This window comes from Opisthocomus hoazin, chromosome 12, assembly GCF_030867145.1.
Source record: "Opisthocomus hoazin isolate bOpiHoa1 chromosome 12, bOpiHoa1.hap1, whole genome shotgun sequence".
NCBI classification, from domain to species: domain Eukaryota; kingdom Metazoa; phylum Chordata; class Aves; order Opisthocomiformes; family Opisthocomidae; genus Opisthocomus; species Opisthocomus hoazin.
In genome coordinates, this window is record NC_134425.1 from 9,393,538 (window position 1) to 9,418,582 (window position 25,045).

The 25,045-nt window shown below is 36.9% G+C and overlaps 1 protein-coding gene across 9 annotated transcripts in view; it reads right to left on the reverse strand.

Moving 5' to 3' along the window:
• Positions 1–25,045, reverse strand: part of WWOX (WW domain containing oxidoreductase) — a 529,815-nt gene that overhangs the window by 487,391 nt on the left and 17,379 nt on the right. For all 9 annotated transcript variants that reach the window (XM_075433872.1, XM_075433873.1, XM_075433878.1 and 6 more), the window contains exon 5: positions 11,182–11,288. In XM_075433872.1, the coding sequence (XP_075289987.1) occupies positions 11,182–11,288 (107 nt within the window). The remainder of the gene's footprint in view (positions 1–11,181; positions 11,289–25,045) is intronic.

Sequence of the window (25,045 nt, forward strand, 5' to 3'; positions counted from 1 at the left end):
AGACAACTTCTGTACTCCTGTTGAGCGCACTCCATCTACAGTTGTTTTATGTCATTTATGCTGCTCTATAGTAATATAAGCCAGATAATTATCTTCAGTTTTACAAGCTATTATGCATCATGAACCAAGTCAGGGCTTCTTTTGACACCCTCACATTAGTCCCTTGTCACTGTAAAAAACTATTACTGATCAAGCAATGAGCATCTTTCCTTTTTTTTAAATGCATAACAGTTACACAGAGTCGTGCTCTGGAGCACTGGAACAGGCTGCCCAGGGAGGTTGTGGAGTCTCCTTCTCTGAAGATATTCAGGACCCGCCTGGACGGGGTCCTGTGCGGCCTGCTGTAGGTGACCCTGCTTCGGCAGGGGGGTTGGACTAGATGACCCACAGAGGTCCCTTCCAACCCCTACTATTCTGTGATTCTGTGCTACATCGGGCTGCAGTTTCTATTTTCCTACTCTACTACATTCAGCGTTACAGTGGAACCGATACAGATCTTAACATTTCTGTCTTTATCAGCAAGTATTCTTTAAACATTATCACACTGTCATAGTGCCGCAGATACATACAGTACAGTCTCAGAAGTAGGAAGAAAACAATTTCTCTGTTTTCTTCCCCATACTAAGCTAAGCTCAACAAAGAAAAGTTCTTCTACTTCAAAAGACTCATTTAACATACTGACAGACTGGTTACAAGCCTAAGAAAACACATAATTCTTAAAGAACCAATTCTTCACATTGCAGGCTGTGTGACCCATCAAGCTAAACTCTTTATAAATCCAAAAGCATGAATGCTGAGATATCTCTTTGGTTTAGTCTTAATTTCTGAGCAATTTCAGAGTAAAGATCCATTTCACAACAATAAGTGACATAGAAATCCAAGAGAAGAACACAACGGGTAGTAGGTTAGCAACAAGTGTGCATTTCACTTAACAAATAAGACCACATTTTACGCTGAAGGATTAAGTTTCTTCCAAGTGGGGAGAGGCCTACAACCATTCAGTCATCGCCAGCTACATCCTGTTTAAAACTAACAGATACTCCATTCTGTTCACTTGTGATTAAGAAATAAGCTAATCAACTTGGTTTTTTACTGTGAAAAATTGATTACATGGAAATGTATGAGACCTTAAACATAAGCATTAGTTCTTTGTTTACTTTTTATAAAATCAAAGCAAAGAACCAATTTGGGGACAAAAATGACCCACTGGATTTCACCATGACTTTCATAAAAATTATCACAGCACATATTAAATCATTAGCGAGACACAAGGCTGCCTGTTAGTTTTAAAATGCAGAGAATGAAACTCATTGCAGAAGCAAAAGAGGACCAATAATATAATTACAGCCCGGTGCCTGCGCCGCCTGAGTTAATGCCGTTATTTGACATCGCAAGGCTATGCCTTCTCCCAGGAGCCGCGCTGGAGACAAGGTTCACTCTAATTGGTTCCAAAGCACAACCTACCAACAACAGCCTTCCTCCGACCCAGGAATGGTAATTTCCACACGACTGTAAATAGTGTTTGCAAACAATACAAACACAGTAATAAGAGGCTAGGTGGGTAATTAATGTGGTTACAAAGCAGCTTATTTGCATTTTTATTTAAAACTGCCTTCTTTAAAAAGCAGCTCAGATTTCTTTTTGCAAAAGGAGCCCTGGTTAAGGAATAGAGCAGTAATTACTCTCTTTAGGGGTTCTTTTATACATTCTTTAGGGAATTAGAATGAAAAGATAAGCAGAATTATAAAGGGAATCATGTAAAATATGAAATGCACGATAAACACTTAGTACTGTATTTACCATAAGCTAAGCTTGTCTTCTTCATTAATGAAATATATTACAAGCTTATGTTACAATCAGATTAATTGTGAGGATGGTTAAAAAGAAAAAAACTTTAACCAGCCACTTCAATTCCCCCTGTCCTCTCCCAGGGCTGACAACCAAAAATCCAGTGCTAGCAAAACTCAGTTTATGTCAGAACGCTTCTACCTTGACTATAGTAGTTTCCAATATCGACAACACTAAATGGTTTTAGAAAATAGACTTTGAGAGAGAAAGGTTCAGAAAAAGATCAAACCCAAGTTACACCAGTATATGTAACGTATCAGTGAAAACCAAACTTCTCTGCACCCTATAAGCTAAACTCCAGTCAATGCTACAGTTTTTTTTAAAAGATAGACATCTACAGACAGATCTTTAATATTGTTCAGCAAACAGTATTTCCTAGCACCATTTAGTTGAAGACCAAGCATGAAGGGCAGTTTTAAAGGGGATACTCTGGTTTTTGTTTCTGCTTGGGAGGGTGTCTTTACATTTTTTTGTTAAAAAGCTCATACCGCATTTAAGTAGTATTATTACAAAGCTTTAGTCATGGTAGGGATTTTGTGACTCATGTTTCCAGATTAAGAACAGCAGGGCTGCGCTGAAGAAACAAGTTGCCAAAAAGATCACCTCAACATTTCTAGGTACAAAATTCTGCTGACCGGGGGAAAAATTAAGGAACAGTAAGATACTGTGACTTCTTTCAAAATTATATTTTAGATTTTTTTTTTTTTCCTATGTGTAGCAGATGTTGGCAGGTGAACAGAATTATGAGAGCAGAAGTAATTTAGTCAACTGAAAAGACAACAGTCTTTACTGGAGGAAATCAGGACAACTTCACTATGTTAAAAACTTTGCAATCTCATAGCTATGAGCGCTCTGTTGGTTTCTCTCAGCTGCCTACAGCATTACGAATTCATACATTAGTACAAAATTCCAACCATCTTAGAAATCCAAAATTAAAGACAGAACCTAGGATAAACCGTACATTCCCAGACCATTTATACACCACCTTATTCAAGCGTATTTTCAGGAACAATTAACATCTTGTACAAGGCACAAAACCAAAAAGACATAAAGTGACCAAACCATCACAAAAAATTCTGTCTTAATTGAAACTTTTTTCCCCCCGAAAGAATGAAAAACACTCTGGCTCTATTCCTCCACAGTTAAACTCTGAACATTCTGAAGCAAAGAACATCTACAGAGTAAATAATAGTCACCATCACAACACAGCCTGTAACTGCCTGAATTCAAATCTGGAAGTCTGTGCCCTAGCGGGATGTTTTTTTGCACCCCCTCCCCCGCCTTTGTTTTTCCTCTAAACACTCCTCCCGTGTCTCTTGCAGTAAGAAACCCTTTCTTTCTCTTGCCTCTTGGCTTGTCCTTGGGATGGATGAAACAGGCAGTAACAACTGCAGAAGCTCTTCCATGATTTGATGAGGCTACAGTGAACTGCAAGATCAGAATGGCTTACAAACCACAACAGTCACCCTAGTCAAAGGACATCACAGACTTTTCCCTGGTATCAACATAAAAACAGTCTTCACTCGTCCATTCTTCTGAAGTACCATCATCTGTCCTAGCTGTAAAGCTAATCTGTTGCACCATTATTCTCCTTCCCTGGCATCCAATTTTTTATTATTAGCAGAAATCTTTCTGCTTGCCCTGTCTGTTTTGTAAAGAAGTCCCAACTTATTTCAACATGCCTCATTATATGGGTTTTCCTCATATCTGAGAAAAAGATGAAGGAAAACAAATATTTGTGTCTTTTGCAGAGTAGTTCCTCCATTCATATTACCAGACCTTTTTAAAATATTATTTCCCAAGCATGTAAAAATTCCGCAGTGCTAAACCACTTCAAATTCCCTCCCACCTTGCTGGACACTACTAAACTTTCTCCTGCATTTATTACTTACATTACCACCATTAAAAAGTATTCTCTACTCAAAGACATGCCAACAATATACACCAGAAGTTTAACAACAAACTAAAAAGATAACACTACAAAATATTTACGTCTATTTCCTTAATGTTCATTTATTTAATAAGAACTGAGTTCCAATAACACGTAGTACTAAATCCTTTGCTTGCTACCACTATAACATAAGTCAATATGACTCTGCAGAGTAGTGAGCACAAAGTATCATGAAAAGCAAATCTCTGCAGAGTCCAGAATTGAAAAGCCTTGGGCAGGGACCTAAGCTATTTTTACCATGCATTTTACCTGTACACATCCATACAAATAACATTAATCATTTTTGCTTTATGTAACCAAGATTCTGTATTTCACTGAGTACGGTACAGCAAAGATCAAACCCTGACTTAATAGTAGTCCTTTTCAAGCAGATAAAAGCTAAAGTGTAGCCACATTTTTAGGAAGCATTTTCCTTTTTATCCACTTTCATATTTAGCATTCACTTTCTTTTTAGTCCCAGTGATCAACTCAAGCAGAATAATAACATTTTCAAGGGAATCATACTGAGAAATAAAATATACATCAAATTAATTAAACATTTTGAATTTATCCCTGTTTACTGGAAATATAAGCCATCAGGTCCTAAATGCTTGGAAAATGCCCACCAAATCCTTTAAAGCCTCCTGCACTCACTCACACTGACTGGCTTTATATGTTATAAATGTAATTACGTTAAAATATCAGTGTATTCATCTGGATAATAAAACTCTAGTACAGCAACAGTGCAGAGCTAACTACATATGGAGATGCAGGTATGAAACAGTTCAGCTGTAGCCAGTACATCAACATTCTACGTAAATGGTATCAGTATTCAGAAAGATGCCCAACCCTGAAAGTTAGGGGCTTAACACATCTGCTATATAATTCAGACTCTGTTTTACAGTGGTTTCATTACTAACCATAAAAACTGTAACAGTGGAACTGTATAAACAAACCAGTGTTTTTACTGTAAAACATGAATGTAATATAAATATTTTCCTTTCCCTGTTCTCAGCATCTGTAATGAGAGTAAATTCATGCCATATGTTTACAGTGTACAAAAAATAGATCTCAACAATTCATCCATGTAAATGTTGGTTAAACTGTTTAATGATTTTAACTTTGTGGGGTTTTTTTTTTTTTAAACACAAATTTCCTCACAAATCATAAAAAGCTTCTTGCTCTTGTCAGTGGCTACATTCACTGATTCACAGCTGGTTTTAGAGTTGAACAGGGCAGAACTGGAAGATCACAGATTTGTCACTGACAACAAGTTCAATAGCTCTGACAGGCTAAGATGTGCCCATGTGAATAGTTACCGTCCCAACATACAAGCCTGCAAACTGAAACCGCCACCTCAGAACATGCCAGAAGACTTCAAAATACAAAAGCAATTGCCTTCCAGCTTCTTCTGCTGACAGAGTGTATTAGCAGACTGTATTACATTTAGTTTTTTTCAGTGCTGTGTATGCATGCTACTACTGCTTAAAAACAATGTCTACCATTATTGACCAAATCCCTGTCCATCTGTATTTGGAAAATAACTTTGCAGCACACATCACTCTCAAGGTGGCTCAGATGAGCAGATTACTCACAGGAACTTAAAAGAAATCTTGAACATTATGGCCACAGTCTGGTCATACTTTCATACTGTTCTCAGTCAACTGTACTGGTTAAGGCTTATACTACCAATTCTCCACTAGTATTATAAGGTCCAATTCCATTGCAATTACAGTTAATTAAAAGATTCCTTCACTTCAGAAAGACCTGGATCACACCCTTAAAAAGAAAAAAGGCATTATACTCCACAGTAGCAATAATGCTTTAGTCTGAGTGTCTATGGCTACAAGTAGAGACAAGTTGATGCAGAATTTTTTTTTATTCCATTACCAGTTAGCTTAATAAAAGATACTACCTCTTTCTTCAAGGCCTTTTCCCCATAGCAAGGTTTGGATAACTACTTTTATCTTGATTCTTCAGCACGGTCACTATTCAGAGCACTGGAAGATGAAATATGTCTATACATTGCAGGCTTTTATAACTGTATTACACTGTGATGGTATGTGAGCCAATAATACATAGTTTCAGAATACCATGCTTTGAAACAATACAATTCTTTATTACAAAATAACAACACAATATTGCAAATAATATTTTCACAGAAATGCATGTGCTCTACCCAGTATGATATTCTGAAATACTTTCTATCTTGAAGAGATTACTTCTTAAGAGCTTTTATTTAGCACTGCTTTAGAAGTCTTTAATGCTGTACTAAGAGACTGTGGCTTGATTTAGTATTTTCTACATGCCCAAAGCCATCTTTTATGCATACTTGAGTTTTTTCCATAAGTGAAAATCTGCCACTAATTATGATGAGATGCCCTCCCTGTATCATTCACATAATCTAATTCAAAGAACAGTTTATTGTGCTGGTTCTGATGTAGACTTACATAGTCTTGGTATGGAAATCTTGTATTAATAGCCTGAGCAATTAACAGAAAAAGCTCACAAAATTAACAACCAATAGATAAAAAATGAAATTTTATCTTCTGTATCAAGACTAGCATCCACTAGTATCAAGAGACTAAGACAGAAAAATATTTTACAGAGCTGTTCTATATTCCACATGCCTACACAAAAACACTTAAATCAAGGACACCAGGGGGGATGAAACGCTATGTGGGAAATCAGTCCCCCTTCCTTCAGGGGGAAACACACATAGTTGAAACACAAAAACTGTTTCCCCATGTTCTGGGTAAGCCTACCCAGTTTGCTTCTCGTCTTTCTGCACTTTACAAGACTACAACTGGAATACAAAGACCCACTTATCAGGTTTTAATTTCATTTAGTTACTTAATCAGCAAGAATATAAATCACTCCTTAGGTGGAGAATACTTTGGGGGAAAGGAATACAGCAAGGAGTCACGTTTATTTTGTTGGTTTTCTTCATAGCCATTCTCTCTTCTCTTGTTACATCTCTACCTTACAAGTTTCTACATACAAAGTAAATCCAAATTTCCTTTTTTCAGTTAATCTCATCTTTGATGTAGCTGTAGGCTTAACACTGAGGAGTAATTACAAAAGCAACATTATACTTTTTATGAAATATTAAACTTACAATTTATCTTTTCATATCTACTTCAAAGTATTTGACAGCAATAAATAAATGAGAGCTTCTTGGCAAGAAAAGCTGTGATTTATGAAAATTTTTATTCATTCATATTCTTAAGTATTTTCTTGAGAATACCGTTAACATCTGGAGCTATGCAGTCTTTATCCAAACATTCTGCTCATACTCATATTTCAATTAGAAAATTATATCAATAATAATGGAAAATAAATTACCTAGCTTCTCTTCCTGGAGCATAGATTTCAATGTTTGTCAGAGCAACTATGTGTACAAACAGCACTGTAGTGTTTTTCATTAAGCCTTAAAGTCAATTAAGCTACGAATTGGAACAATCATTCCTTTTTTGCAAAGTATTGATATTTTTTCTTGGCTGCTTTCAGGCCCTTTCACTACTCAAAAAGAGATTTATGTTTGACAATTTGTTTCTGATTAAAATGAATCATAACTCTAGAATTCTAATTTCCTCTTTTCTGAGCAAGAAATTATCAGTTTTAAATTGATATTGAAAGTCATCGTGCATGAACAACATTCATTTTCAAGATATGAAATGTAAAGCTATACTGATCTCTTTATCTGCTTTTTACGTACTTTCTCTTCCTTTCTCTCTCTCTATATGTATATAAAATATTAGATTGTATCAATATAATCAACTACACATCTCTAAAAATTGTATTTGACAGACTAGCTAGACCAGTCATATTAAAACTTGTCACAACACTTTACATAAGGCAATTACCCTCAATTTGTAATATTAGCAAAATTCTGTTGTAGTATAGAAAGAAAATAACCGGGATACTGCAGGTTGCAAACAAATGTCAGTTATCTAAAGTAATTAGCAAGTTTGTATAGGGAGTTCCTACTCAAATTGGCTCAAACTCTCTATAGAACAGCTCTTCAGACAAATTGTTAAATAGAAAGGTTTCTAGATTTGTCAATTAAGATAAATTTGAATTTGTTTTTTAAACATAATGGCAGCTAGTAATAATAATAATAAAATCTTCTTTTCTCCCATTATTCCTCCTGTTTTCTCTAAATCATAACACTTCGATTTTTCCAAGCCATTCAACTGTCCTATTTTCTCTTTATAAACTTGATTTTCAGCTTTCACTAAAAGCAGATTGAAACTAGGGTTTTGCCTAACAACTTATTTAGAAGTACAACAGGCCCAAAGAAGAGCTGTCTTTCTGCAGGCACCCAGCTTATGGCATTCCAGACAAGAATGTCACAAATAGAATGTCACTAAGGGAACAAGCTGGTGGTCTTCCCAAGTACTGCCACACATGCTGTACTTTATTTTTAAATTCTGCATTACAGTAGATTTGCTTTGGGTTTTTTTGTTTTGTTTTGTTGTGGTTCGCCAGTGGTGGTGGTTGGGGTTTGGGATTTTGTTTGTTTAAGAATTAAATCTTTTTCCATATATATTTCAGGCTTTAGTTAATATGGTATCAAAACTTCATGAACAGTTGTCTCTTTATAAATTTTTAATTATTTTGTCTTCTTGCAAAATAAGTGGAAATCTGTTCTGCATCAGACAACAAAAAGAATGAAATAGGAAATATTCTTTGTCTGATATTTAAACTTTGAGTACTAAAGCTTACTGTCCCACAGAAAAGCCAGCATAGGATACACATTGCATTTGGTAATATACATGTTATTATAGAAATACTAATTTAACTACCACCACAGTACACTTCCGACATGTAAACACACTAGAATTCATTATGGCAAAGATTTTTTTAGTTATAAAAGTATAGTTCATGCAAATTAGAAGACAATGGAGTTTGGACATTCAGTTGAAGAGTAGGAACATATTTACCAAATTTCCACCTCGCAAAATACTGGAGGAAGACAGCTCAGAGACTTCATCCGAAAAATTTACAAAAAACCATTTAACAAGTAGGTAGCACTATTGTTGCCAAAAGTACTACTTGAGTAACACGAACATGAGGCTTTGTAAGGCTGCATCCTGAACAGCTGTATTATTTTCTTAATTGGTTCCAAATTGAAAATTAAACCAATTTCCTTTCAATAATTTTGCTTTCCCTAGGAACAAGGGAGACAAAATACCGTGGTTGCTTTAAAGTTCTTTATAGCAGGATAGTTGCAGCCACATATTGAGAATTCATCTCAACCATATGCAGAGGTTGTTGACTTTTTTCTTGCACTCTCATTTCAGGAAAGAATTTTCAATTAACAACTTCCTGCTCCTTAGTTACACCTATAGGCTAAAAATAACTATTTTACATCAATTTTTTAATATTAGTATCAATCAAATTAATCTTTGCCTTTTTATTCTCAGTAACTGACTTTGGGGCAGGTTTTTGTGTTTATTTTCCTCAAGATTGCTTACAATTTGATGTAAATTTTAAGCATCTTGTAATTCATCAACTAATTCTCTCCTGGTTACACACTCCAAGTAATTAAAGTTCAGTAATAACTTATTCTTTCTGCTCGAGCACCTGCATTTCATTTGTTTATTTTCCCAAAGTCATAAATCTGAGGGACTGTCAAAGTGCCATAATATTAGTGCAATAATCAAAGTTAATTAGTCCCTCTCAATAAACAACAACAAAGCCATTACAAAGATGCATTGAAGGTTTTCCAGCTACCCATTTACAGATGAGATTCTTTCCTGAACAATTAGAACCTGAAAACTGTTAGCAAATAAATGTAGTGTTTCTGAAGTAATTTGACCTTCAGTGATCTTCGTTCAATTAACAATTCAATTAATTAATTAAGTTCAATTAAATTCGTTAACTTTTGGTGAGATAATACAGGTATTAAGACAAGTGGTCCTAAATTCCCATTGCCTTCAAAGTGCTCAGATACATGCTCAGAATTAAGGGGGTAATGGAATATTTTTTAAAATAAAAGTTATTCAGTACTGCCTTATTTTAGTTACATAAAAATATATATATAGCAGTATTTAGCTGGACCGGAACTACTAAATTCAAAAGACACAATATCACCAAATCCAGATCTATTACAAGAGAACGGACAGATGAACTTTAAGCAACATACTCTGTACTTGCCCCTGTTGGAATTCTCTTGGAATTTCACACTATTGAAAATAAAAAAAAAAAAAAAAACACACAAAAAGAAAGCTTTAAGGTGAGGTATTGAAGGGGAAAGGAAGACAGTTTTCACTCCCAATCCTTTACTGTAAATCATTATTATCTGTGCAAGAGAAAAAGGCCTAAATCCAAAGACTGCTTAAAGAAACCTGCGGTTACAAAAATTAGCAATATTATAAACATCACTTATTTGGAAATACTTACTTGTAAATAAGCACTGTTTGTATAAGCAATTATAATATCTGTAAACTACTTAAGTGTAAATATTAATACTACCAAGTGCTCTCCCATATCATCTGGGAGCAGCTGAAATATTTTCAGAGCTTGGGAAATAAAGCTAAAATACTCATCACTAAATTTAGCAGGAAAGAAATAAAATTCCGAGAATCTGACCCCACATTTTATTATTCAAGTAAAGTGTATAGGACTGTGTCAACAGATTATCTCCTGGAAGTCAGCAGTCATAGCAAGCTCAGACAAAAGCAGCCTGCAATCCCTACTAGCAAATAAATGATTGTGGGAGGAATAAATTAAGAATACTGAATAAATTTTAATAAGGGTCTTGGAAGACATAAAAAAAGGGAGGGGGGGAAGCTGGGAGTCAAAGAGAAACAAGGGAACAGTCAGTACTGAAGACCTTGTATTTGCATGACAATGGAAGAAAAATTAAAGAAAGAGAGAAGAAATGGGAAGGAAAAAAAAAAATGTTGAGATGGACTGCCTGGCAGCAGCGCTGTTGAGCCTGATGAACTAGGAAAGCAGGGAAACGTTCTAAGAATGATTCTCCAAAACGTCTCATGATATAAAAAGTACAGACGAAATAGTAGCTGTCTCTTATTTCCGAGTGTGTACATTCTCCTTCAGTTAGTTGTACACTTTGGTTCTGGGAATGTCCTGTCCTACGAACTATGAAAGATGCCTCGGTGGTTCTTTCAAACATTTTTGCCCTGACAAAGCATCTGTACATAACATTGATAACAGCATGTCAGGCCTCGCAGTCCGCTATGGTCACATGAAATGAAAAAACTCTATCACTGATACACCAGTGACTGAACAGGATATTACAAAAGACGACAAATGACTTGCTCCTTAGATTCTTGCGTCACGATATAATATCTATTTAACTGCTTGCACTGCACAAAAGATTTCACGTCTTGAAAAACACAGCTTAGTGTTGGACACTACATAGATTCACTTACCCATTCCACGAGAATGCGTTGTACAGCGTCATTGCCTCTTGACGTATTTCTGCAGGCCAGGATAACATATGCCCCATGCAGTGCAAGAGACTTTGCAGTTTCAAAACCTATGATAAAACATTTTCCTAGTCAGAAACAGATGTCAGTAACAAAACACAGCTATAAAGTTACCTGAAAAGGTGAGCCACACACTTCAGTACACTAACGCTACCTGCGGTCTCACTACCTGTTTGATAGTTACTCCAACCCAGCTCTTAAGAGCACACATGAAAGGCAGACACCTCAATTTGAGCAGGTCCTTGGAACAATAATTTTATATATTTTGTGCAAAATGGGCTTGGGATCTTCAAAACGTATACTCAACTTCTCTGCATCAGTGTCTTCAGCTGTTAGAAGAGCAGGATTATACTTACTCCCTACTTGTTTGACTGTGAAGAACGAGCCGTGCGGTGAGATTACGGAACAATTACGCCTGGCAAGATCACACTGAAAGTGCTAGAGTAGGCTAAAACTGAGCTCTGGGCTCTTTAGATGCGCAGTTAGCCTTTGATTCACCAATCTGACACCACCCATACGCAGGGGATTACGCAATGCGATGTGTGAGGGAGTAAGAATCAAAATCACGTGGAGATGACTACTTTTTCCGATGCGAACACCACCCCATCTGTACAACAGTGCTGCACAAAACCAGCCACCAGAGAACTATCCAAGTGTTCAATCATTCCCAGGACGGTGTTGTCAGGCTCATTCATAGGAAACGAGATTCTGCCTAAGGAAATGTGTAATCTACATGTACATTTCATTACCCACCCACTTTAAAATCTTTGCTAAAGTTTTCCTTAGATTATCTGGGTAAAATCAACTCTGGTTTTGGCCCATCATTGACTGACATATGAAGAATATTTTTTCACAATTGTTCTCATTATGAACAAATAATCAAATAACATGCCACTTCAATATGTTGGTTATAGTATCATGGGGCTAAACAGGTCACTGGGTGCAAGCTTTGCGTAACTCACTGATATGACTTAATCTGCAAGCACATTCTTTGTAAATCTCAAAGAAGTGGACAGACAGTTCACACTTTGCTGCAACTGAAGTGCAGCATGAATCTATATCCCCAGGTGGGTTTTTTTTCATCCATACAACAAAGTTTCACAGTGAACTTCTAAACGACTGTACACAACTGTTTTTTGCAATACTGTTAAACATTTCTTCCCCATTCTGAATCTGGGCACTTCATTTCTTCTTTCTCAAAGCAGATGTCAGATTAATTTCAGTTTGTTAATTTGGGGCTGTACTGCAATTTAATGAGATCTGTTGAAATTATGAAACTGTCCACGAAGAGCTGCAACTCTTTCCACCTTGACATCACCTGCAAGCTTTGTAAGCGTACTCTGTTTCACTGTTCAACTGATTAATGAAAACCTGAATAGAAGTTGGTCAAAGTAAACTTCATTTAAGTGAAAAAAATCCATGAAAATTTGCACTAGGAGATGATGAGTTCCTGGGAGTGCAGAATGTCCACAAAGTGCAGAGAACTGAGCCAGGAACTGGGGTTCTATCAGCTGTGAGCTACTACATATTTGTGATGTATTCAGCAGTATCACTGGGTGCCCATTTCCATGGAGAACTAACAATGACAAAAATTTCCATCTAGCTAAAAGAGGCATAACGTAGCTTAATGAGTTCCAATTAGACAAGCTTAAACTAGAAAATGAAGAATCAAACTGAAATACCCAGCAATCTGAGTATGTGAAGAAGTCAAAAAGAAGAGGTATTTGGTTCAACTTTATGACATTTAAAGCATGTTCATGTTTTCCTTCTAAAAACTGTTTACCGAAAAACCTATTAAGACGAGCTGTCTCACTTCCAAAACACCCTGCAGGAATAAAATTCAGCTACAGCACAAGACATAAGTTACATTATAGAAACAACAGACACCAAGACAGATTTATACCGTTTTCTGCAATTACATGCTTACGGTATTTAAGTTCAAGCAACTTTCCTGTATCTCTTTTAAAGCCATTCATTGTACCAAGTAACTTTAATTACCTGGGAAGTTCACTGCATGCACATGAATTCAGCTACAGCATATGCAAGGATTTCCCCTGTTCCTAATTCCGTTTTAAGCATATTTAACTAGAAATTTTATGTAACTAATGTAAGACATGTTGTACCACAGCACTGTTAGCTAGCTGTACACTTCTTGTTTTGCACAAAAAATACAACTACTTCGACCAGCTCACTGTATTATTAAAAACTAATTCGAATGCCTGGGAATATAGTTTTTCTACTGTTATACACAGATGTAGAGCTGACAGCCAGTTTAATTAGCTAAACGTGATGATGTTCTAACTCTACCCCATATCAAACTGCAAAACAATAAATTCCATGCCATTCTCTGGTACAGTTATTAACATGATTCTCATTATAAACTAAACTGAGAAAGATTAAAATTCAACTAAGTAGTTACATGCTGCAAATTTAGTTAATTTTAATATTTAGGAAGGCTCTGCAAAGGGATCCGGACAGGCTGGATTGATGGGTCAAGGTCAATTGTACGAGGTTCAACAAGGCCAAGTGCCAGGTCCTGCACTTTGGTCACAACAACCCCATGCAATGCTACAGGCCTGGGGAGGAGTGGCTGGGAATCTGTCCGGCAGAAAAGGGCCTGGGGGTTTTGGTCGACAGCCGGCTGAACATGAACCAACAGTGTGCCCAGGTGGCTAAGAAGGCCCACAGTATCCTGGCTTGTATCAGGAATAGTGTGGCCAGCAGGAGTAGGGAGGGGATCGTGCCCCTGTACTCAGCACTGGTGAGGCCACACCTTAAATACTGTATTCAGTTTTGGGCCCCTCACTACAAGAAGGACATTGAAGGGCTGGAGCGTGTCCAGAGAAGAGCAACAAGGCTGGTGAAGGGTCTAGAGAACAAGCCCTATGAGGAGCGGCTGAGGGAACTGGGATTGTTTAGTCTGGAGAAGAAGAGCAGGCATGATGGTGTTGACAGTTGGACTTGATGGTCTTAGAGGTCTTTTACAACTTTAAAGATTCTTTGATCACCTGGATTTTTCCCTGCAAACTTGGAGATGAGAATTAAACACTTCTCTTTAGGACATACTTGCTCTCTTCTGGACTACCAAAGGATGAGTCTTCACCCTTAGGCTGATGTTCTGAATCTTTCTGTGCTTAAAAAAAACAAACCCCTCTTTTCAGAGGATTTTTAAGCAGCAGTCCATCCTTCCATTCAAAGTACTGCCACAGGTCAAGTGCGGATGTCTCTCCCCATCAGACATATTTTAAACTACTAATTCATTCATGAACACTCTTGCACTGTTTAGGACAGTTAGATTTATGCAAAGGAGAAAAACAAATTCACATACCCCAAACCACATAAGGTTCCAATTCAACTACTGAATTACTGGCTATAAGGTAGTGACTGTATATAACTATTACTACTTGGTCTTTCCATCACTTTGAGTGGAGCATAATTCCTAAGGCATCTCTTCAGACCATCTACCAAATGAAATAGATCAGGAAGAAGAGATAACACCATGCCTACTTCACAGAGTCACTGCGGTTTAAGTAGGATCTACCTATCAACTTGGTCACGCTCGAGACCGCAGCATGTTTAGATATGTCCTTAAAATAAATCTTCATAGACCTGAAAATCCTCACTAAGCAGTACAATTAAGTACCTTTACAGTTTAAGAAATAACAATGCAGGAGCTCAGAAGAATGCAATTTTTAACAAACACCTGAAGCAGGAATTTGGAAGCACCTCAGTATTCAAGCTCTTTTACAGCTTTAGCTTTTCATTTCTACTGCAAAAATTTAGGCTTGTTTTCTTCCCTAGTGTACCGTAGCTTAAATGGGTGGGCAAAAGCTTCTAGCACCGTGGAAAACTTTCATTCATTTAAGACTCATTGTGTTAAATTTAGTTTGCCAACAGCATTTGTTGTTCTGCAAAATGTACCCATGTTTTCAATATACAGTAAACGTTAAAACCTCAGCCTAACACAGGGATCGAGTACTTAACAGTACAAAACTGCTTCAACTCCATAAAGAAAAACCTTGCCTATCTATAAAGAATCAAAATCCACACTAAATGAGGTTTCATACACCAAGGTTAAAACACAAACATCATAAATACCCAAACAATAAAACCTCAAAAAAAAAATCACAGTAGGGTTAAATAGAAAGAGAAATCAAAATAACTATGTTAAGTACGTGCATAATTAAGGAACCAGAATGACCTTAATTCTACCCACAAAAGCAAATCTGTGGACTTCAAAAGAAGCAGAAATATTTGTTTAAAACTTCACTTAGTCTGAGACTGCAGCTACCACGGTGCGCTCTTGCAGTGACACAGCCTTTTCACAATGAAGGAACATTAACAGCAATGATACTGGTTTCTTTTCCAGGAAACGAACCATGTCCTCCAGTGGTGAATCTCCGCTGTACCACAGTGCAGGCACATTGCAGCTACGTAACCCAGGCAGAACAGATAGCACAGCCTACTGCCAACAAAAGCCACTGCCATTCACATTCTGCCCAGCTGCAACAGGTGGCAAAGGGCGAACATGGCTCAAGGAAACTGTGCCCAGCATCAGTGTATTCTGCCTCTGTGCATCAGTTTTCAAATTTCAAAATAAGGAGCTAAAAAAAAAGCTGCAAAACTTGATTATCATCTTCTACAATAATCACGTTATATACTAGTTACGTTTTGTTTAAAGTAGGAACAACTACATTAGAAAAACAGCATAGGATAATATACTTGAGCATCAAGGACAGCCAATTACAAAGAATAAGACAGATACTTCCCCTAAATGTGACAGATGAACAACATGCTTAAATAATGTACACTTTGGAAAAATCAGCCATAGTATATTTAAATACTTTATACAATACAATACTGAGCAAATGTTTTATAAAACAAATAAATTTCAAGTGACTGCCCTGGAAGTCTCAAGAGAGAAGACTGTCCTGAGACCTACTACTCTTGCTGCTGTTGCTCTAGCTGAACGAGCTCTGATCTGAGACTCAAAAGTAAAAATCCTGTTGAATAAGACATACATGAGGATAAACATTATGGCACAGCTGTCTACATCAGCAGCTAACCTAAAGGACTGCTAGCAGAACTAACAAGAGAGCTACAAATGCATGGGATTTGCTACAGGAATTTAAAAGCCTTCAGCCCTTTACTTACAGCATGCTTTCACAGAGACTCAGAAATTCACACTCCGTTTCATTCTTCATCTTTTACGATTGCTCAATTCAACACTCTCACATTCTGGTCTATTTGCAGCCAACTACCACCAGTGAATTTTGGGACAGATTTTCAGCTAACAGTCTCAATTAACAAGTAGTTAGCATCGCTCAATTAATGCCAACTACATTGTGTCAACATACACCAGATGAGTATATGGCTCTCAAACGGTGCAACCTCCTCCACAAAACACAGAAAGGGATTCACTGAGCAGAAAAGTAATTCAGTGATTTCTTCTTTAAATAAAGTAGGTAGCATACAGTCCATTTATCACTGGGGGACATTCTGTAAAGAATTTGCATCAGGTATTTACATGTTTTAAAATATTTCTTTATTCCAAATACAAGAAAGTTTAAATACACAAGAAATTCAAAAATACTGCAGAAAGCAAGCTTTCTCCAGCTTCTCTACCTTCTCCTAAACACTCCAGCGTACCTTGGCTCTGTCATTTACAGCACATTTGAAAGGCAGTGATGCTATCTTTCTTTGCAATGGCTTAGTCCTCAATGTAAAAGCCTACAGCGTTTGTTCGCATTTAGTTTCTTCAAAATCATTTCTTCCTTTCTCTCCACTGACAGAAGAGCTCTGGAAGCCCTGAGATTCTAAAACGTCTTCACGTGTGCTCACATAATGGTTTAAAGCTGACATGAGTCCAGCCTTCCTTGAGCCCTATGTCACAAGCAGTTTGAATGTAAACTAAAGGGAGTCCAGAAGAAAATCTTCTTCCCTTCCACTACAGTAAACATAGCAAGATCACGTAAGCGAACAAAAGAGTTCTGTGGAATTGGACATGACAAGCATTAACCTGCTTGTGTTACATATTTCTGGCCTTTCATACACTGATGGATTACTTATGGACTGTAGAACAGCAGAAACCAACTCGGATTTTGTAAGCGTGAACGTATTGTATCACTAAAAGTATGTACTACTTTCACAGCTGTGTTCAGGATTTTCTTCTTCCCTCACTACATTGTTCTCAAACTTTCATGTTGCCTTCTGAATTACAGCAAACATCTATTGGGCTCTTATAAACATTCATATGCATTTGCAGAGTGAATTACTTTTCAGAACAGATCTGAGACTGCGGTTTTTTTTAAATATTTACATATATAATAGATCTGCGGGTTTTTTAAAATATTTATATTTTCTTTTAATACGAAATGGGTAAGAAACTTGTACAAAAATCATCCCTGTATAAACTAGTAGCTGGGAGAGCAATTTCTTTTCCATATATGGTATTATGATATTGCAAGTAAAAACCCAACTCCCAATGAATAGGAAGTTTTTTATTTGTACAATTTGATTCTTCTTGGGAAGGATCCATAATTTTATATAACCTTCATAAAGTACAAGCCACAGCTTTTAAAATTAATTCTGCAATTCAGAAAATATGAAACCTTAATTAAAACATTCTTGGCACTAAACGTAAACAAAAAAACATTTTCTGGCCTCTTTCACTCCAGGGCAGTATAGCTACTAGTTCACGAGGTTGCATTTAAACTCTGATAATGTACAAAACATACAAGTTAAGAGAACTCCTTCCTCCAGGCAGAAGCAATACAAAGGAGAATGTAAAAAGAAGGACGCTATTTTCTTCAATTTTTTGGTCTCCTTGCTCCAAGTTCTTTCATAAAAAACTATAAACAAGTTCTCAAACACTTTCCCTTGAGCTAAGCACAGGCCAATGTTTAGCACCTCAATTTTACTTTGGTTTAAGATCTTTGGGAGAAGAAAAGTATTCTCACTGTTTGGCCAGTGTGTTTCTATAACACAAATCCAACACCTTACCTAGAAAACCCACTGCATACACAGAACCAGCAGAGTCTCGGCAGTCTTAAGCCAAAAGCCAGTACATATGCATCTTTTTAAACCCTTAACATTCTGAAAGCACAGCAATTTTTATTCAACCATCAGAAAATTCATCTGCAACATCTTATCATCATTCAAATCATACCTGATTTTTTTTTAATGTAGAAGTAATAGAAGTATCACAAAAATATTTTTCCAGGTAGAAGATTTTACTCCCTTCAAACACGCTCTGCTCTGAAAACATAACTGTACAGTTTTCCTGGATCAAGAGTAAATTTGAGCTCTAGCTAAGAAATAAGGAAATGAGAAAACCTTAAGAGAAGAACCTTGACACAATATACTACTTTTTTAAATGCAACATGTAATCTACATGAAATGCAATTTAAGTTCAATTTTACTACAGAGGAGAGTTGTGAAAAGGTTAAACACTTAAGAACTTGCAACAAATCATCTTTATAACCCAAAATAGACTCTCCTCCCAACTGCTGCATCTCAGCAAACAGACCAGGTGGTTCTTGATTTTTGGGACCCAAGAGAACTACATATAAATGGAAGACAGACTTGTCTCCTAGACATCACTAGGTTTATTTCAACTTGGAAGACCTGAACACCAGTGACAGCGAAGCAGATCTTCATATTCAACACTGTTCAGATAGGAAGTAAAGCAGATTCGTACGTGCTAAAGTGACGAAGAAATCAGAGTTACATGAGCTTCTTTTCAGGTTGAAATACTGCAACAACAATGTGTGATTTAGGGAAGAATCTTCTGCAACTAAGACTGCCTGTGCTGGTGGTTTAAGGGTACAACACCCAAGAGATTTTTCAAGTGGAGTGATGGCAACCATACACAAAACATCCCATCATTGACAAACTCATACTTTTCAGAGCCCAAAAAGCACCATGCGTTCTGTATCAAGTATTGCTTGGCCACAATCACTCTGCTTCAATATGGATATTTAGGATAAAATATTAGAGATGCATTATTCATGCTGCTCCACATGTAAATTTTCCAGCGAGTAAAGCACCAAGATATCTAAGACACCAAATTTAAAATTAACAATTCACACAAAATACTAATGCTGCCTTTGTTTCTGTGTGTTTGCAGGCACATGGTAACGACACATACTGGTATTTTTGACTGAAAAGTTTGATGTTACATGAAAGATACATCCTCCTGCCTCTCCCTTTGTGTGTAAATTGGACAAGGGTGTGTTTCTTGGAGTCATGAACCACAGAAAAAGCCAACCAAAACAAAATAGGATGACTAATGCATTGGTTCTGTTTTTCATCTAACCAACTTAAAAATATGCACACATTACACTTCTTTGCAATATATTGTTCTGGGCAAGGCAAAGATTTTCCTCATAGTAAGTGCATTGCCATTGTCACTGACAAAACTCAAAAATATATTGTTTCATCTGAAGGGATCACAACAATAAACAAATATGAAAAAAACTTCCTTAAACTGATGGGGTTATAAAGATCTGTAACTCACTGTTCCCATAAAAAATTAAAAATGCTTGATTTAAGGCAAAGAAAGCTAAATTTTCAATAGAAGATGCTGCAAGCAAACAAAAATATAGAACAGTGACTATGTCAGGCACATACGTTACAAATATGCTGCGACTAAAAGCCACAAAGTTAGTCAGATCTGGTATCTACTCTACTTGTACTGTCCAAAGACCCCTAACAACTCATTTTAAAAGACAATTGCACAGGACATGAACAAAGGTCAGACTTCAGTCCTTTCAGCTCTGTTAAAACCTAACACAGACAATTAACCCAGTTATCCAATGGCACAGGCCAACAGCAGATTCAAACCCACGTTTCCTGTCTTTCATGTTGTAGAGGTGCTACTATCCAATATAAAAATGGCAATAACAGCCAAGGGTTCCAGTCAGCAATGAACCCTATAGTCAGACGCAGCATATTACATACAGAGCCAAGCTACTTAACATGTCCCATGATAAGACCTCGTTGTAGTTGTGTAAAGGCAATTCCCAACAACCATTAACTGTCTGCCCCTAAAATACATGGAGATGACTCCCCTGAAAAGCTGTGGGTTTGAAATGATTCATATTCTTAAAGAAGCTTAATTAAAACATAGGGGAAGAAAGAACCAAAACTGAAAATTAATACTTAACTGCACAGATCATCCCAATCAAGTTGGGGTTTTTTGGGGGTTTTTTTTTTCAGTTGCTAGGTCATGTAAATACCAACAGGTCCTCTTAGGTGCCTGAATAGATGACCAGCAGCCAGGGATTAGAGCGAAGGGAAGAGCAAGAGAATCAGTGATAAGAACTGAATCTTCAGTGAAACCCCACTTTTATCTTTCATATCTACTCCTTGCATTAGACGTACATCAGCGACCAAAAATCTGTCAGAAAGGATTCAGACATGCATTTTCCATTTCAACTAATCCCAAAGCTCGGTTTAAACAACACACACTCCTTTAACAGGCAGGAAAAAAGTCTCAGCCTTCATGTTTGATCTTGCCTTTGTTCACCTATTGAATGATAAGATCATGCTCCTACCAAACCCCAAACCAATTTTTTTAAAGGCTGTGGTATCAGTCCAATGGACATTACCAGAGTAGTATTTTACCAATACTGAAATCATTTACAGAAATAAACACAACTAGTCATATCTTAGCATTTCAGCTGCAACTGAAGATTACTGTTTGAAATTTTTATTCTCAGTGTTTCTTTAAACACAGAATAAATCCATGTTTTCTTTTGACTGTCTTTAAAAATGACAGTGTGGCTTCTTGCAAGCAAGTCAGCCAGTTATCCTAACACAGATCAGTTACTGTATTTGAAAAAAAAATATCAGAATTTAGCATTTGGCTTTATAATTTAATGTTTAAGGAGAAATTATCAGAGTTTGTTTTTCTGTTTGCATATCATTTTCCTTTGTAACACAACATCACGAAAGAAGACAGGCATCTGAACACTCAGCAACTTGGCACACAACTTTGCATTTTCTAGACAAAACTAACCTTTTCACTTAAAAGTGCATCTACAAACACATCCTAGTCAGTTATATACATTTTAGAAGAAACCTGAGCTAGTAACTTTGTCTCAAAATGAGCAGAACTAATTTTAATGTGACTCATATTGCTAATTTTAGTAAAAACCCTAAAATACTCTATTAAGAATTGTATGTTTATACACATAAAGGATAAAAAAATTGTTAGACTACAGTTACGTTAATATACTACTTTTCTTTTTATTGCAAAATGAAGACTTCCAAAATAAACATTTAATTGAAATCTAGAGTAGCAGAACACAATAAATCTGCCCGCAATGTCAGTCAACATCAAACCAGCCTCTCAATGAAATCTAGATCAGATCTGAGTAGTCAAATTTGACATATTTAAGGCACAGTATTCCCCAGCAAATAATCATTCTGAATGTTCTGACACTATGAGATAAGTGACCAGTTTCTTTGCTTATTTGCTTAAAGCCAGTCTATTTACAAGTATCATTACTTGAATACATTATTAAGGAATTAAATAACAACATTTTTGCACGTTACTGTAGCTTCATCACTATTTTATAGCAAAGCTGAGGCAAGCTAAAGAGAAGCAGTGGCAACAAGACACACAGTCACACACACAAAAAAAAACCATTAAGGATTTACCTAACATCAGTAGCAAGTATCAACAGCCACTGATAAAGGGACTCCAGTTTAGCTAATCCACATACCCTTGAAGGGTTTGTATTTTGGAAAAGTGCTGGCATAAGAGCATTCATAACCACATTTATAAAAAAATCTGATCAGCTATTCAGTACCAACTAGGTTTTGAAAGCTGTTTTGAGGGGCATATATATTTTTTTCAATTCATCCCCAAAACTCTGGAGCTTTTTTGCCCCCTTATTGTTGCTATTTTTAACATATGTTCTTAGACAAGCTTACTCAAGACCGGAAAAGCGCACAGAGAATTTAAAATTTATCTTTGGCTATCTCTCTTGGACTCTTTTTTTTTTTTTTAAATCAGGTATTTTAAAAAAAATTCAAAGTTCAGAGAAATGGGTTTGGCAAACTCTCCTTCTCTAAAGCTGCTCTTTGCATCCACAGTAGCTCTAGGCAACACAACAGCTTTTCCCACAAAAGCAAAAACAGAAAAAAAGCCAGAAGTTGTCTAGTTTCTTTTCAAGTACACTTCACTTCTGTAAGCCAACAGTATCATAGGTTTCTGTAGTGCTGAGCCCTAATTAAACATAACAAAAAAATTAGTTGCATGTTTTGAGTCTCCTTTTGGCAAGTACAACAGTGCAATGTTAATAAGCAAATTTAATAAAGAGGAATACTTCATCCAAGGCAGAATAATTAAAAGACATACTGTGCTGTCAGCTAAAGTGCTAGATTAGCCAAGCTTTAATCCGTAAGTTATTTCATGAGAAATACTCAGTGTTATACAAAGATATCAAAAAAGTACTACAACATAAATTGGACCAAAATTTTTCTTAAAGCAAACTTGATATTTATTTATATCAGTTACACAAACAATGAAAGCTTTTAAAAAGTATATGAGAAATTTTACAGATAAATAGTAAAACAAGGTTCTGTCCTAAACAGCTCAGAATTCAGGTTACAAAAAAAGATGCCTTAGAGAATCAAACATACACAGTTAGGTCCTCTTCTAAAGAGCTCACAGTCTGCGTCACGGGGGAAAGCAATAGAGGAGCAGACCAAAAATCAAAACCAGGTTACTTGATTTCTTCCAGTCACTACCCACCTCTGTCTTTGGGCAACATAAGACAATTTGTTTAGTTAAGAACCCAAGGAAGATTTTAATAAAAGACTCATTTCAGTATCCTGTCAAAAGAACTGAATACGGGAAAGATGCAGTTCATTGTTCTTTCTCATGCAAGCAAATAAAAGCAGATAAGAGACAGCTAGCAAAGGGCAAGATAACAAGACACCGAAGTTTGGGAATTTATACAGTCCTGGGTTACCTCCTTAAATTCTAGTTTTGCTGGATTAGATGGTATTCAGGATGGGTACCAACCTCCCAAGGTACAAAACTGGCAAACCTTTTGAGTGTGCTTTAAACTACGAAGGAAAGAGGGAGATGGGGAGCTGTTATGTAACTCAAATGATCCATCATGTGGTTCCGACATACAAAGTAAGGCAGGAGATGGAGTTCTGAAACAAAAGATGAAGAATAAGAAGAGTATTAACAAAAAGCGTCTATACACCAAAGCAAGGAGAATGGAAAACAAGCAAGAATTAGAAGTCATTAAATTATAATGTAAGGCCATGGGGGGGGTGGGGGGAGGAAATCAAAGACCTCTTTGCTGCATTTCCAAGAAGGGTACGAAAACACATCATGCATCTTCTCACACCACAACTCATGTATATTCTTTAGATGACGTTTATGGTCTACCTGCTAAAAGCTGGAACACCAGCAACCCACCCAAGAGCTCAATAACAACAGTCTTCTAAAGCAAACTACCAATTACAGCTGCACATTCTATACCTATTCTTTTCATTTTCCAAGAAGTTATACCTTGCCAGTTTGGGGAAGGGGATGTTAAATCCAAAAATACATATGCCTACAAAACTTCACATCTGTAAAATAAGAAAAACTGCCAGGTGAACAAGCATACTACACATTTTCTAAAACCTACTGGTTTTGCAGCGATACTGTACTCTAAAATCTTGAGTCAATTCACAACATTACTGTGAATTAGGTATAAAGCACTGCTTCTACTGATAACCAGAATCTAGTGTTGAATAGTTCACTCATGATCACACAGAAATCAGGCTGTACAATTCCTGATCTCATATTCAATCTGCCTTGTCCATGACAAGTCCCCCAGTTAAATGACCAAATCGTAGTTTGTATGTATGAAGTCAAGAAAGTGACATTCGCTCACCAAATTACATCACATACCACCATGAAGCATATCTCTGCCTTACATTCCAGATACATAACTTCTTGTTTTGCAAGAGACAAGTGTTTGAAGTACCAGATAGGAAGAACGGAATCAGGAAGGCTGGGTCCCTATTCCTTTGACCACAGGTTAGATTCAGAACAGATACAGTATGACACCTTCTCACAGATCACAATCTTCATTCACTCAGAACGCAAAAAGTATGCTGCCAAGTAGGTCATGCACATTTTTATGTACTCTTCATTGTGTATCTTAGTAAGGCACAAAACAGTCCTAATTTACCTTCAAGGTTAAAAATCCTTCTACAAGGGTAAGATTTATACCCCTCAGCAACTGCTCGCAGCTGGATACAGACCCTAACAAATAAAGTATCATTTGGAAAAGCTTTCTTGACTCATTCCTAATTGCCATATTTTCTACTCTTAACATATTTCAACTCCTCCTTCTGCTAAAGGATTAGAATAGCTTTCAGAGGAGTATACTATTTATCCTGTGACACAACAATCACAGAATCGTAGGGGTTGGAAGGGACCTCTGTGGGTCATCTAGTCCAACCCTCCTGCCAAAGCAGGGTCACCTACAGCAGGCTGCACAGGACCTTGTCCAGGCAGGTCTTGAATATCTCCAGAGAAGGAGACTCCACAACCTCCCTGGGCAGCCTGTTCCAGTGCTCCGTCACCCTCAGAGGGAAGAAGTTCTTCCTCACGTTCAGACGGAACTTCCTGTGCCTCAGTTTGTGCCCATTGCCCCTTGTCCTGTCACTGGGCACCACTGAAAAGAGCTTGGCCCCATCCTCCTGACACCCACCCTTCAGATATTTATAAGCATTTATAAGGTCCCCTCGCAGCCTTCTCTTCTTCAGGCTGAACAAGCCCAGCTCC